This window comes from Heterodontus francisci, chromosome 35 (genome assembly GCF_036365525.1).
Source record: "Heterodontus francisci isolate sHetFra1 chromosome 35, sHetFra1.hap1, whole genome shotgun sequence".
NCBI classification, from domain to species: Eukaryota; Metazoa; Chordata; class Chondrichthyes; order Heterodontiformes; family Heterodontidae; genus Heterodontus; species Heterodontus francisci.
In genome coordinates, this window is record NC_090405.1 from 46,806,115 (window position 1) to 46,822,487 (window position 16,373).

At 41.6% G+C, this 16,373-nt stretch overlaps 1 protein-coding gene across 4 annotated transcripts in view; it reads right to left on the reverse strand.

Annotated features, from left to right (window-relative positions):
• LOC137350656 (collagen and calcium-binding EGF domain-containing protein 1-like) overlaps positions 1-16,373 on the reverse strand; it is a 159,911-nt gene that overhangs the window by 19,723 nt on the left and 123,815 nt on the right. For 3 of the 4 annotated variants that reach the window (XM_068015460.1, XM_068015459.1, XM_068015461.1), the window contains exons 4-7: positions 13,396-13,530; positions 12,169-12,306; positions 7,224-7,330; positions 3,844-3,961 (exon numbers count right to left, since the gene is read on the reverse strand). In XM_068015460.1, coding sequence (XP_067871561.1) covers positions 3,844-3,961; positions 7,224-7,330; positions 12,169-12,306; positions 13,396-13,530 — 498 coding nt within the window. Of the gene's footprint in view, positions 1-934; positions 1,048-3,843; positions 3,962-7,223; positions 7,331-12,168; positions 12,307-13,395; positions 13,531-16,373 lie in introns of all 4 variants that reach the window. The other variant, XM_068015462.1, reaches the window with a different exon arrangement.

Below are 16,373 nucleotides of genomic sequence, written 5' to 3' on the forward strand. Positions count from 1 at the left end.
TTTAATGTAGTAAACTGTCCCAAGGTACTTCACGGGAGCATTATAGATCAAAATATGACTCCGAGCTACAAAAGGAGATATTAAGGCAGCTGATGAAAAGCTTTGTCAAGGAGGTAGGTTTTAAGGAATGTCTTAAAGAAGGAAAGAGAGAAAGGGAGGCAGAGAGATTTAGGAAGGGAATTCCAGAGTTTAGGGCCTGGGTAGCTGAAGGCACGGCCACCAATGGTGGAGCAATTAAAATTGAGGATGCGCAGGAGGCCAGAATTAGAGGAACGCGGATATCTCAGACGGTTGTGGGGCTGGAGGAGATTACAGAGATAAGGAGGGGCAAGGCCATGGAGGGATTTGAAAACAAGGATAAGAATTTTAAAGTCAAGGCATTGCTGGACCCGGCGCCAATGTGGGTCAGTGAGCACAAGGGTGATAAGTGAACAGAACTTGGCACGAGTGAGGACAAGTGCAACAGAGTTTTGGATGAGCTCAAGTTTATGCAGCATGGAAGATGGGAGGCCAGCCAGGAGAGCCTTGATATAGTGGAGTCTGGAGGTAACAAATGCATGGATGAGAGTTTCGGCAGTAGATGAGCTGAGGCAGGGGCAGAAACGATGATGTTATGGAGATGGAAATAGTGGTCTTGGCGATGGAGCAAATATGTGGTTGGAAGCTAGCTCAGGCTCAAATAGGATGCCAAGGTTGTAAACAATCTGGTTCAGCCTCAGACAGTGGCCAGGGAGATTAATGGAGTGAGTGGCTAGGGAACAGTTTGTGGAAGTTTCAATCTCATCAGACCTCGGAGATGATCGCGCTATTAAATCTGCTAAACTGATACCTGTAATGAACAATAGGAGCATGAGAGTGAACAAACAAGCATTAATTCTTCACATTCTCCTCATTTCTCTGCTTGACTTTTAAAAAGAAAAATTAATGATCACACCTCCTCGGTAATGATATTTTGCCATTCTTTGGTGTATGTGTTCTTTGGGTTAAGCGCTTGATCACTTCCATCATTCCCAGCATAGTTGTCAATTGGTGGATGAATAGCAGCAACTATGTGGCACAATTGACAAAAAGAAATTCCCGTCTGCTTAAGCTAACATTGGATTTCAACCACAGCAATCATAAACAGTTTACTTAGTCACGAAAGCATTCTTTAATGCTACGTTGAAGGCACAATTCTATACAGAATACTTTGATGGTATATTACATCAAGTGTAAACAGTCAATATTGGTTCCAGTTTTCCACACTAATAAGATAAACACTCCTTCCCTCACAGTCATGTTCTCATTGCTTTTTCCTTGCACAAGTCCCTTTATAAAAAATTGAATGAAAACTTAATAGGAAGTGGGGACTTGAGTTTACTATACTTAAGGCATGCTCATAAGATTTAAGGAACCCAGGCAGGGGTTCAAACAATGAAACAATCCTGTCTGTACTTGACTCATATTCTCAAACTCCGACTCTTAAATCTTTTCTTATTAAAGTTTCAATATGTTTAATTATCCTGCTTTTACAGTGCAACTTTAATTAGCACACACCTATTCTTTAATCTACTTTCTTGTCTGAAAAATAATTACAATTTTTGAATTTGGAACTGGGTGGACGAGTAGGTTTGGCAGGGAAAAAGAAAGAATTTGCATTTATATAGCATCTTTCACAACCTCTGGATGTCCCAAAACACTTTACAGCCAATGGAGTACACGTTTGAAGTGTAGTCAGTGAAGTAATGCAGCAGTCAATGTGCGCACAGCAAGATCCCACAAACAGAAATATGATAAATGACCAGATAATCTATTATTTAGGTGTTGGTTGAGTGATAAACATTGGCCAGCATACCTGGGAGAACTCCCTTGCTCTTCTTCAAAATAGTCACATGGATCTCTCATGTCCATTGGAAAAATTAGACAGGGCCTCAATAGGTGAACAGGAATTGGTGCGCGATTTGGATGAGCTCATGTTTCTGGACGGTGGAAGTGGGAAGCTGGCCAGTAGAGCATGAGAATAGTCAAGTCTACATGTAACAAAGGCATGGCTGAGGGTTTCAAACAAAAAAGCATTGATCTCTGCCCCACCGAGCACTGTTGGGTGTCGAATCTGTGACCTCCCCTCTGTTTCGTTCAACAACTCACTCTGCCATCTAATCAAACACTGTGCTGTCAGCAACACCAATTCTTAAAAACCTTGTCAAGTCTTGCATACAATGCACACACAACAACAATAAAAAATAACAATTAATGATTGACATACAATCCAGCTGTACAGGTAAATTCCATAAACCACTGAAACTTTGTCCTTGTGGTTTATGATATTAGGTGAACCCTGTGTTACACCCTTGTGATACATTCCAAAGTAATGTTGTCCTGTGTATATTGCCTATTCAAAAACAATCTTATTACAACACAGAAAATGTAGCTACAATACTGCCGCAAAAGTCTTGCAAACACATTGAAGAATTACGATCCCGGTAACTGAATGAAGAAATCTTCCCTCCACTTTATTGTAATGAGTTCAAATTCTGTATTAGGGGATTGATCGGGTAGTGCTTCGGAGACTAGAACTAGGGTCACCATCTCAGAATGAGGGAGTGCCATATAGGATTGATGTGAGGAGAAATATCTTCACTCAGAGGGTTGTGAGTCTTTGGAATTCTCCATCCCAGCAGGTTGTGGTTGCTCAGCCACTGAATATATTCAAGGCTGAGATCAATAGATTTTTGGATACCCTAGGGATAGTGTGGGAAGGTGGAATTGAGATAGATCAGCTGTGATCTTATTGAATAGTGCAGCAGGTTCGAGGGGCCGAATGGCCTACTCCTCCTATTTCTTATGTTCCCAATTTTTGGATTCCTACATTGGTTATATATGGGCCACTGATCACTTCCACCAGTATACTTGAAGCCTTCTATGGCTAATGGGCATTGCTACATATGGTTTGGTTGATAAATGGACAACATGATATTGTGAAACAGAGCTAACGTTTCAGATCGATGAACTTTCGTCAGAACAGATTAAAAGTCATCAAACTGAAACGTTAACTCTCTCCGTAGATGCTACCTGACCTGCTGAGTATTTCCAGTGTTATCTGTATTTATTTCAGATGTCCAGCAGCTGCAGAATTTTGCTTTTGTTTTAAAATAATGCTGTAGTTTAATATAAGGACATAAGAAACAGGTTTGGAAATAGACCATAATTACCCCCTTAAGCCTACTCTGTCCTTAAATATGATCATGGCTGATCATCTACCTCAACTCCACTTTCCTCATATCCCTTGACTTCCTTAGTGTCCCAAAATCTACTGATCTCAGTCTTGAATATACTCAATGACTGAGCATCCACAGCTCTCTGGGATAGAAAATTCCAAAGATTCACAACCCACTGAGCAAAGAAATTTCTCCTCATCTCAGTCCTAAATAGCCGACTCCTTTATCCTGAGACTGTGACTCCTCTAGTTCTAAACTCTCCAGCTGGAGGAAACAAGCCCTACAAGAATGTTATACGTTTCAATGAGATCACCTCTCATTCTTTTGAACTCCAGAGAATATAGGCCTATTCTACTTAATCTTTCCTAATCAGACAACCCTCTCATTGCAGGAATCAGTCCAATGAATCTTTGTTGCACTCCCTCTAAGGCAAGTAAGGAAACCAAAAATGTACCAGGAGTGGTCTGATATCTTTCAGTTTGTTTGGATCAGTTGCATTAGGGTACTATCCTCTAAACAGCGGAGTGGGGGTGGGGGGCACTTGTAGAGAGTATTCCTCTGTTGGAGGAACTGGGTTGACCCTTGAGACTTTCCCAAGAGTCACACTGGTTTCTTAAAATAGACAGGAACAGGTAAATGGTCTTACCAGGTGGTCCAGGGGCACCAGGAAGGCCAGGTAGATGTGGAGGGCACTGTAATGTTTCTGTGCATTTCCTCGCCAGCTGTGTCTTTTCACTAGAGTTATCCAGATTCGTGAACAGTAACTGGAAAAAGGAAAGATTTAGTTGTTAGGTTGCATTACAAAAAATATTCCGCTGTTAATAAACCCCTGGATTTGAAACAAATATGCTTCATTGAAACTGTAACTGTTCAACTGCAGAAATCGGTGTCTCGACAATCCCAGACTGTTAAGTTACAGCTTCATTAGATTGTTTGAGCTAAGCTGTGTGCAGTAATAGCAGACAGGGGTGAAATTGGTCATGGGCATGGATGCAACACAGGTGGGATCACATTTACTGCCTGTAACACGACATGCCTGATATGTGGTTCAAGTTCCATTGACAGCAATGGAGCTAAATATCGACAATCAATGTGATATCGCTTGTTTGTCATCCCCACTCAGGCCCAATTTCACCCTCAGAATGCTGGAAATGCACATCTGGTTAGTCAATGTCTGAAAGAGAAAAGAAAGACTTGCATTTATACAGCACCTTTCATGACCTCAGGATGTTCCAAAGCACCTTACAGCCAATAAAGTACTTTTGAAGTATTCACTGTTGTAATGTAGAAAACACACCAGCCAATTTGCACACAGCACGCCCCCACTAACAGCAATGTGGTAATGACCAGATAATCTGTTTTTTGATTTGAATTGAGGGATAAATATTGGTAAGGACACCAGGGATAATTCCCCAGCTCTTCTTTGAAATAGTGCTGTGGGATCTTTTATATGCACCTGAGAGGGAAGACAGGATCTCAGTTTAATATCTCCTCCAAGAGATGGCATCTCCTACATTGCAGCACCCCCTCAGTACTGCATTGGAAATGTCAGCCTCGATTGATATGCAAAAGCCTCTGGAGCGGGTCTTGAACCCACGTGACTCAGAGACAAGTGTGCTACCCAGTGAGACATGACTGACACGACAAAAGATAAGTTTCATATTCTGAGTGAAGTCTTTCAGACCCAGTGAGGCCTCAGGGAGCTTCTTCCTACACTGTTAAACGATGAGTCAAGTTTCACATCTTGTTCTTATTAATATTTGTTTGTGGGCAGTGCTGACCAGACTACAGTTCATGGTGATAACTGTTTGTCTTGCTAAGCCGCTCCAAAAGATGTTAAGAGTTAACTCTTTACACCAGAACAGATAGGGATCCCTTCCCCAATGGACATTAATGAACCACTTTGGTTTCTTATGATAATCCAGCAGCTTCAACGGATTTTTGTATGTCAGCCCACCATTTATTTATTGAATTCTGTTCACCGACTTGAACTCACGACCTCTAGATTGCTAGTCTAGTACCATAGCTACTATATCTTATCCTATAAAGCATATGATAGCGTAGACAGGCAATTGCATAATGAATGAGGACGTAGCTCTGAGTGTTGTTGGGTGAGGGATAAATATTGGCCAAAATGCTGAGGATAACTCCCCTGCTCTCGTTTGAAATAGTGCCATAGAATCTTTTACATTCACCTGAGAAGGCAGACGGGGCCTCAGTTTAATGTCTGATCTGAAAGACAGTACTTCTGGCAGTGCAGCACTGGACAGTGCTCAAGCCTCTGGAGTGGGACTCGAGACTTGAGTCTCAGACGCAAGTGTGCTACTGACTGAGCCAAAGAGTAACAGGAGAATTATTTTCTGTCTATTTCCATCCTATTCTTGAGAATTACACGCATTCAAACAATAGTTCAATAAATCCACAATGCAATTGTGAGTGTTGGCACCAAGGTGAGTGAGAAGGGAAGGACCTGCATGCAGATAAACTAAAATAGTTGGCATGTCTTTCTGATCTGTGCTTGTTTGGTGATTGCAAGTTGTTTTTAATTAAGAACTCACATTGAGATGCTGAGGCCCAGGACATCACAAGGTTGAAAAGAATAGGAGACATCAAAATGCCTGAAACTGATTTACAGAATGATTTTACAAACAAGCTAGAAAAGAAAACATTTTTCTTTAAGATTTGCTCCTTTAACAATAAATAACTTTGTTTTGCTGCACTGTAAATGATAAGTCCTACAATACAGAGCACTAATTCATAAATACAGCCTCTGGGCCTGTCAGGAAGGCGAGTTGCTTACGCACTTACCCAATGATTAATATTTATTTATTATTATGATTAAAGTAAAGATTAAAAGTCTATTAAATGCTGGTGGGTTCAAAACTATTTTATTTACATTTTAAAGAACTGCCATTCTGGATGAACTTTCTCTCAAACTTTTGTGTTTTAACAACATCATAAATTAATAAATAAAAACATAGCCTTGTAACAAGTAGCCATTCATAATTAAGTAGTGTGCCTTTAACAAAGCCACCCACTCAGCTGATTCAGTAACTCATAATAGGTTTCTGACTAATCTAACCATTGAAGCATCTTTATGTATCCTAACAAAAGTCATATTGAGCTATTTTTAGAAGTTGCAAGTTAGCCTCAGAATCTGAGGCCACCTGAGTTTCACTAATTTGACTAAATCGTTTCCTGTTTGATTCAGATTCTCAAAAGTGTGGATCTGTAAATTCCCAACCAGGGTGGGAGTTACGGGTCATTGCAATTGACCTCAGCACCTTCTGTCTATCAAATGCTGAAAGGTGCACATGTATGGAAGTTGGGAGAATACAGATCAGGTTTGGGGGTGAAGCTCTGACAGTTGAATAGTTTGTCACTAACTGTGAATGATGAATTGTCACATGGATAAGGTACTGTAGTTGTCAGGTCCGAGGTCAGTGCTTAGCACTAAAATCCATGGCTGTTCTTCATGTTGTCTACTCTAAAGACAGCTGTGGCTCAGTGGGTGATGCTCTTGTCTCTGAATCAGAAGGTTGTGAGTTCACATCCCACTCCAGAGATTTGAGTAACACTGTATTGCAATACTGAGAGAGATTTGCACTGTTGGAGGTACTGTCTTCCATATGAGATGTTAAACCCTATCTGCCCTCTAAGGTGGGCCTAAAACAATCCCATGGTGCTATTTTGAAGAACAGGGGAGTTATTCCGAATGTCCGAACCAATATTTAACCCTCAACCAGCAGCCAATAAATTACTATTTTGAATTGTAGTTACTGTTGTAATGTTGGAAATCTGGCAGCCAATTTGCGCACAGCAAGGTCCCACAAACAGCAATGTGCTAATGACCAGATAATCTGTTTTTAGTGATGTTGGTTGAGGGATAAATATTGGCCAGAACATTAAAGATAACATATTAATGATACAGTGCGTGACAGAATTTGCTGCTAAGAGGAGTACTTTACTGCCAGCATGACTGGCAGCATTTACACAGATCACGGAGTGTGAATTATAACACGTTACCTTCTGCTTGAGCTGTGCTAAAGTCTGCTTCATCTGTAGAAACTCTTCACAAGTGACCGAGCAAGTGCCAGAACTCATTAGGTGCTCAGATTTAATCGCACTGCTGTCTGAAAGAGGGAGGAACAATGAGTGCCTTCTTTAGCTAAGGGTTCACGACTCCAGTATTGAAGCTCTGGGGTCTTTTAATCACTGAGCAAGCTGGCATTCTAGTTCAACAGCCCGAAACAGAGGAATAGAAACATGGAATGATTACAGCCTGTCGTGTCTGTGCTGGCAGTCTGCAAGAGCAACTCACGTAGTTCCACTCCCCCGCCTTTTCCCCGTAGCCCTGCAATTGTTTTCTCTTCAGATAATTATCCAATTCCCTTTTTGAAGGCCACGATTGAATCTGCCTCCGTTACGCTCTCCGGCCGCGCATTCCAGATCCTAACCACTCGCTGCGTAAAAAGTCTTTCCTCATGTCAATTTTGGTTCTTTTGCCATTCACCTTAAATCGGTGTCCTCTGCTCCTCGACACTTCCGTCAATGGGAACAATTCAGTTCGGAGGATACAGGCTCCCTGTTCCTCCATCCCATAATTTCTCTCACATATGCCCCCCACCCCCGCCCCCCCATCATCCTTGGCTAGGCAATCATGGAGAAGTGCCAGTGGAAGCAAGAAAGAAAAGAACGAGTTAACCTACACCACTGTGGCACCTTCAGAGTGGCACCTGTAGAGTCATTGGGGGTAGGTCATGTGTCCTAGTCAGCTCATGGCAACGGAAAAAAGCATGACTTGGGGTTAAAGACTGAAAATGCTGGTGAACAGTCAGCACCTGTTCAGAGAGGGAAACTTGTCAGGTCGATGAACGAGTTAGCTGATGACCGAGCAAGCCTGGGTTCTTGAGAGAGGAAATGGGCTGGGAGCTCTTGTGAAACTGTACCTCAGTTTTGAGAAGGAAGGGAGTTAAAACTGGAAAGGAAAAGCATATGGTAGTCTTTTTGTGCGAGGACTATTAGAAGGAAACGTTCTCAGCTGGTTATAAGGACATTCTGGGGAGGCTTTTTTCCAACTTGCTTAGCCCCTGGAACTTGACTTCAAGGTTGCAGGTGGGACTTTTTTCCTCCAGTTGCTCAATCTATTCTGAGATCTAAACATTCCCACAGCCTCCTGCTCCTCAATTTACTCACTGTCGTGAGAATTGCAACATTGAGAACGATTGAGTTTTGTTTGGCGAGGGTATCAAGGGTTACGGAACCAAGGCAGGTAGATGGAGCTAAGTTACAGATCAGCCAGGATCTACTTGATAGGTGAAACAGGCTGGAGGGGCTACTCCACATAATTTTTCAGCCTCCTCTACTGCACAATTTGATACACTGTGGACCTATAATTTCTAACTAATAAAATAAGCAAAGGACACACAAGGTAGATGATGGAATCACACGCTCGTGTCCCCATAAAAGTGTGTTATCATATATATCATCGTTGGTAGAACAAATTGAACCTAATCACATAGTACATAAATTGGATTTTACTTCTGTTATTATCTACCACAACATATCAGCCGATATTAAATAGAAAAGTGATTGACTAAACATGGTCAAAGGTACAGAATTGTTTCTTGCATCGTAAAGTGTAACATAGTCCAGTGTGTATTCTAAGGTTTAGGTTTGATATTATCGTGATAACTGTTTCAACTGCTTGAACCATTCCTGATGCCTCTCCATGTACTATGATGTAGCACTAACCAGACTCGGCATTAACCTACTTGTAACAAGCATTTAACAACCTTTTATTCCCAATAGTAAACTCCCATGTTTCTATCATAAGTTACAGTATATGATAGGCCACAACTAGAGTATTGCATCCAGTTCTGGTCGCCCCTCTTTAGGAAGGATGTGAGGTCCGTAAGAGCGTGCTGAGGAGATTTACGAGAATGGTTCCAGGGATGAGGGATTTTAGCTGCAAGGTTAGGTTGGAGAAGCTGGGGTTGTTCTCCTTGGAGCAAAGGAGATTGTGGGAGATTTGATAGAGGTGTATAAGATAATGACAGGTTTAGATCAGGTGGATGGGGAAAAAGCTGTTCCCCTTAGCTGATGGTACAAGGATTAGGGTACACAGATTTAAGATTTTGGGCAAGCGATATGGGGTGGGGGGGCTGCTGAAGAACCTTTTGACGCAGCGAGTGGTAATGACCTCGAGCTCACTGCCAATAAGCGTGGAGGAAGTGGAGACAATCAATGATTTCAAAAGGAAATTGGATGAGCACTTGAGGGAAATAAAGTTACAGGGCTACAGGAATAGAGCGGGGAAGTGGGACTGACTGGATGGCTTTACAGTGGACTTGATAGGCCGAATTGCCTCCCTCTGTGTTGTTATGGCTCTATACTACACATAGCAATTAAGATTGTTCCTATGATTCTGTAGGGAAATAGAATTAGAGTAGATAGCTTCAAGTGAAGAGCTAATATTAACATAAGCACAATGGCCTATCTCTGTTGCAATTTCTATAAATTCTATGATCAGAGGTGGCAAGCAGACTTGGGATTTGGAAAGACTTCTGTGATCAGGGACCATGTAGTAAGATGTGAAAGTAAATTAAACATAAACATGCGATAAAGGTCGGGATAAAATCCAACAGGCCTGTCCTATCCAGTACAATGTGCTTTTGAATTGGCTTAGATCTCCCAAGAACTCATTCAAAGAATCGTGTCAATTCTTTTTTATGCTACAGAACAGATTTACAGGGTGCATGAATTTGTAAGGAAGATTTATAATGCGTTAACCAAGATCCCATGGAGTTATGGCTAGCTGACCAGTATGATGATTTATAATGACCGAAGCATTTTATTATATAACAAACAATCTAATGTTCTGCGGCTAAACTGGAACTATGTCTAAGGTGGCCTGACCCTTTAAGTCCACAAAGTTTAATAGGTAAGTATAGTGTAAGGTCATTAAGAGTTAATTGTTGTTTAGTGAGGGGAGTTTGGTGGTTAGAAGGCACATTACAAATCCTCTGCTCCATATCATAGGAACATGAGGAGGCCATTCAGCCTCTCAAGGCTGTTCTACCATTCAGTTAGATCATGGCTGATCTGTATCTTTAACTTCATTTACCCGTCTTGATTCCATAACTCTGAATGCCCTTGCCTAACAAAAATCCCTCAAATACAGTTTCAAAACTTTCAATTGACCCCCCGCCTCAGCAGCTTTTTGGGGAAATGGTCCACGTTTCCACAGCCCTTTGTGTGAAGAATTTTCAGGTTAGGCCAACATTCCCTTCAATTATTTTTTCGAGTACCCGGGTGATCTCTTTAAGCGTGCGGCCCCTTTATTTTTTTTTGTGCGGCCGCGCACATGCAGTAATTTAAAAGAGCCAACTTTTGTGCGGCCTTGCAAGCGGACTTTTTGGTTGCTGTGTGGCCACACAGCTTAGAGGGAACATTGGGTTATACCCACTTGTTTTGGATCCCCTTCACCACCCCCTCCCCCACCGGAGCAAATAGTTTCTCTATGTCTACCCGATCAACTCCTTTAATCATCTTAAACACCTCAATTAGATCACCTCTTTATCTTCTATACTCGAGGAAATACAAACATGGTCTATGCAACATGCCCTCATAATTTAACCCTTTTAGCTTGGTGTTACTCTGGTGAATCTGCGTTGTAGCCCCTTCAAGGCCAGTATATTCTTCCTGAGGTGTGCAGTACTCTCAATGGGGTCTAACCAGAATGTTCGAAAAAAAGCCTGCTTCAAATGACTCTCTTTCTGTCATTTTAGTTCTTTTGACACATTGAGATTTGTGAGTTTGAATTGTGATGGCTATTCATAAACTGTCTATATAGACTGATGAATCTCATATGGTCTTCGAGCCTGTTATTTTTTGCAACAGGCTGATGACAGCACCACCTCTGCAGCAGGTGCAAATTACAGGCATTCTCTCATTATTATGGGCATTAATTTCCTTAGGGCTTCTGGCCTGCTGCTACAACACTGGCAGAAGTTTTCCAGAAACCCTTTTTATGCACGAAACAGGGCTTCTGCCAAACTTTCACCAAAAAGGGATATAGCACCACTTCTGGAGGAAGTGAAAATAGTGAGTGTTATCATTCGAGGCCGAGAGTACAGAAGCAAGGAAGTCATGCTAAACCATCATAAATCACTGGTTAGGTCTCACTGGGACTATTGTGTCCAGTTTTGGGCACTACACCTTAGGAGGGATGGAGAAGCTGCAGAAGAGATTTACCAGAATAGAGAAGCAGGGATTATTCTCCTTAGAGAGTAAGGTGAGATTTAATAGGCGTGTTCAAAATTCTGAGGGGTTTTGATAAAGTTTCCACTGGCGTGAGAGTTGGTAACCAGAGGACATAAATTTTAAGAGAATTGGCAAAATAATCAGGGGGTGATAAGATTTTTTTTTCTTACGCAGCGAGTTGTGATGATCTGGAATGTACTGCCTGAAAGGGTGATGGAAGCAGATTCAGTAATACCTTTCAAAAGGGAATTGGATAAGTACTTGAAAAGGAGAAATTTTCAGGACTATGGGGAAAGAGCAGGTGAGTGGATAGCTTTCAAAGAGCTGGCACAGGCATGATAGACCAAATGGCCTCCTTCTGCACTGTATGATTTCCTGATTCGTTACAGCATTACCCATTACCCAGTGGCTTTGGGGCATGACTACATTACTAACTAAAGGATTTCAGTACATTATGGGCAGAATATCCTCCCAACCTGCAATTCTTTATTAAAGCTGAGAGAATTTGGCAAAGCTAACTTTCTTGCTGAACTTTTTAAATTGTTTGAAACTTTTTTGTTAATATTGAAGGTATAAGCTTTAAGAGCTAAAGAGAAAAAATGATCATCAATAATAATCAATAAATATTTTATCTGAATCTGAGCAGACTCTTTCATGCTGTTTTATAGGGCCCATCAGATCAGTAAAAAGAAACATTCTGTCTTACCGTTAAAAGCTCTGAGACAGGACTTGCCATCAGTGCTCAAGTAAAATCCTTCTTGACACTCACAAATGTAACTTCCGAGCGTGTTAACACATTTGTGGTCGCAAAGTGTGCCATTATTCACTAAACACTCATCTACGTCTGTGGAGAATAGGAACAGAATGCATTACTGGTTTAAAAATAGTAGACATTCACCATCGCTAAAACTATAAGTGATTATTTGTGACACTGAGGCAATTAGATGTGTTTCTGGAGAGACAAAGGATTGAACTATATGGATAGGTAACTGGGATTGATTTATCCAAAGAAGGTGACAAAGGTTAATGCAATTGTCTCCCATAACTCTATTATTCTTCGGGTGAAGGTTTTCCACCTAACCTCTCATATTACTACAGCTCCCTGATTTTCAATTTACGCTTCCTGTTGTTTGAACCTGTCGCTGCACTGAACAATGTGTTTGTTTCAACTTTTCCAAATAAAACCTTCCTTAACCTTTCCTCATCCCTAATCTGATCCTTACCTATTGTCCACATAAATACTGTTTTCCAGCACAGGTCAAGAGTAGGGACCCTAGCCAATTGTCACCTGCCTGACACTGAGGCTAATTGTAACACCCTCCAGCACCATCCCAGCTGAGACCAGCTATCTTAGAGCAGACTGTATATTCAATATGCAACTTTTCTTGCCTGTACAACATATTACCATACCAAGCAAGGCATTTGCTAACTGTACCATCAAGGCACCTGCTTTATAATTTTGTCTGGGCACCACACTTTAGGAAGGATTTCAAGGCCTCAGAGAAGGTGCAGCGGAGATTTAAGAGTATGGTCCCAGGGATGAGGGACTTCAGTTACATGGAGACACTGTAGAAGCTGGGTTTGTTCTCCTTAGAGCAGAGAAGGTTAAGGGGAAATTTAATAGAGGTGTTCAAAAGCATAAAGGGTTTCAATGGAGTAAGTAAGGAGAAACTGTCTCCACTGACAGAAGGGTTGGTAACTAGAGGACACAGTTTTAACTGACAGAAGGTGACGTGAGGAGAATTTTTTATATGCAGGGAGTTATGATCTAGAATGTGCTGCCTGGCCAAAGAGACAGCACAGACATGATGGGATGAATGGTCACCCTCTGAGATTCTATGATAATATGTAGCATCTATAATAGTAAAACTACATTGGATGCTCATTGACGAGACAGTAGATCATATCTGATTAATAAAATTAAAGATCTCACCTAAGCAATAGGGCGTCCGATGATTTCTGTGTCGCTCTCGGTCAAAGCGATATCCAGGATAACATGTGCACACAACTCTTCCGAAATTATCAGTGCACTGCTGTTCGCAGGGTGAGCCAGCACAGACGTCAGTATCTGGAGATGAAGAAAATGCCAAGTCAGCAATGGAAGGTCTCTAATGCTTCATGAATATTCCCAACATTTTCCGAATGAGGCTCGATTGTTCCAACAAGTTCTCTTTTGCATTGAGATGTCCCAATGTACAGATACCAAAATTCAAGAGACTAGGAGAGAAGATTGGATGAATCTAGTCGTTTGGTCAAGTTTGGTTTTCTGAATGCGTGGCGATTGTAAGAGGAAAGATGAAGAGAGATTGTCACAGTTTTGAGGTCCTGGGAATGAATATGCTAGAGTAGGATAATAAAAGCAAAATACTGCAGATGCTGGAAATCTGAAATAAAAACAAGAAATGCTGGAAATACTCAGCAGGTCCGGCAGCATCTGTGGAGAGAGAAGCAGAGTTAACATTTCAGGTCAGTGACCCTTCTTCAGAACTGACAAATACTACTGTGCCGACCCACTGTTTCTGGTTTAAAAATTTTTTTTATGTTTGTGCTTGGAGTGCTTTGTGCTTTACAGTCTATTCACACCCTCTCTGTACTAATGCTTTGTCTTTCAGCACACCATTAACATACTCTTTGCCTTTGCTCCATGACCGTCTGGTCAGTTATTCTCTGTGACCTTGTCCTCTTAACACCTCTTTTGTTATCTCTTGCCCCAGCCCCCGCTTTACTTGCTTAAAATCTTTTACATTTCTAATATTTGTCAGTTCTGAAGAAGGGTCACTGACCTGAAATGTTAACTCTGCTTCTCTCTCCACAGATGCTGCCAGACCTGCTGAGTATTTCCGGCATTTCTTTTTTTGATATGCTCGAGTAGGAAATGGCTACTCAGGGTTGCATTTCAACACAACAGGGATGCAACAAAAAGGGAAGGAATATGGGACTATTGGAGCTTGGGAGAAACAAGAGGAAATGTGGAACTTGCTACCAAATAGAGTAGTTGAGTTAAACAGCATAGATGCATTTAAGGGGAAACCATATAAGCTCATGAAAGAGAAAGGAATAGTGGAATATATTAATGGTGTTAGATTAAGAAAAGTGCGATGATGCTCACATGGAGCATAAACACTAACATTGACTTGTTAGGCTGAATGGCTTATTTCTGTGCTGTAAATACTATAACAGAGAAGAAAGTTTATAGAAGCAATAAGCAATGTAATCACAACAAAATAACGACAAGAAAAGCTGGAGAGTAAAGGTGAGAGAAGGATCACCTGCCAGAGAACAAGGTGGAATACAGCACATAATATTGATTGATGAATGAGGCAGGAGCAGTTCTCATAGTAACTCATGGAGAAATTGGTAAAATGAATACGAGTGCCGCAATGAGGAGCTTAGTGAGGAAACTGTAAAAACTGTGATCAAATCATAGCACCCATCTTAAATTCAAGCCAGCAGAAGCAGTCATGAATGTGCGGGCATTGTTAAAACCATTCATTAAAACTGAAATAATGGCAAACAGGTAGGCATGTATGAAACCATCCATAGAACATTTTACAAATTCACTGCTGAGCTATCTACACATTTGTGAACAAACTCAATCGTGGCCTTGGTCCCCCTTAAGTTTTTTCTAGACCTCCCTGACAGAACTACAACTTGCAAAAAGGGTTCCCATGTTTGCCTTTATCCCCGACCATTACATTGACACTACCTTTATCTGTACATCGAGAGGGACAGTCCACCACACAAACATTTCCAATCATTAGTCAATTGGCATGGAGTTGGCTTGAGTTGCGTGACAAAGGAATTTCTCTCCAGTCAACTTTTCCTCCCAAAGCCCCACAGAAAGAAGGAAAGAACTTGCATTTATATAGTGCCTTTCATGACCTCAGGACTTTCCAAAGCTTCTACAGCCAATGAGGTACTTATGAAGTGTAGCCAATGTTGCAATGTAGAAAACACAGCAGCCAATTTGTGCATAGCAAGCTCTTACAAACACCAAAGTTATAAATGACCAGATAATCTCTTAGTGATGTTGGTAAAAGGATAAATATTGGCCTGAACTCAGCTGCTGTTCTTTGAATTAGTCCCTTATTTTACTTCTGCCCGAGAGGGTAGGCTGGGCCCTAATTTAGTTTGTATTTGAAAGACAGAACTTCTGACAGTGCAGCACTGCACCAGATCATTAGGCTGGATTCCCTGCTCAGATCTACTAATGAGGTTCAGCACCCATAGCCTTCATGACTCAGAGTGAGCATGCTCCCAACAGAGCCACAGGGAACTGAACCAAAGCTGTGAGGCTCACTCTGCTGAAGAAACACCAATGAAATGTTAACTGAGGTGGTGGGGTGGTGATAAAAACATGAAATGCTAGAAATACTCAGCAGGTCTGGCAGCATCTGTGGAGAGAGAAGCAGAGTTAGCGTTTCAGGTCAGTGACCCTTGGTGGGGTGGCGAGGTGGAAGCAGGTTCAATAATAATATTGAAAAGAGAATTGGATGAATTCTTGGAGGGACAAAAGTCTTACAGGGCCATAGGAAAAGTTAATTGGCAAGGAGCCAATTTCTTTTTCATTCCTTGGCCTGTGAATGGTGCTACAAAATCTGCCCGATCATTCACTGTTTCTTTATTTCTCCTGAAGCAATTCTCAACAGAGCGCAGCGGTTTCCTGAATCCGATGCCTAGTAGGCTAGTTCAGACTGGGTAGATGCAAATCAGGCTGGATTGGAGAAAGATGTGGCAAGTCAGCCTTTCTATCACAGCAGCAACCACCTACCCAGCAGCTCAAGGGGGGAATTGTTGGAATTCACCACACACAAGCGAGTAGCGGTTTCGACCGCTCCCATGGCTCAAGCATGCAAGTGTCGAGGTGCTAAGTGAGTGCTCACGCAAAGCAAGACTGCTGGGTTGTTTAGA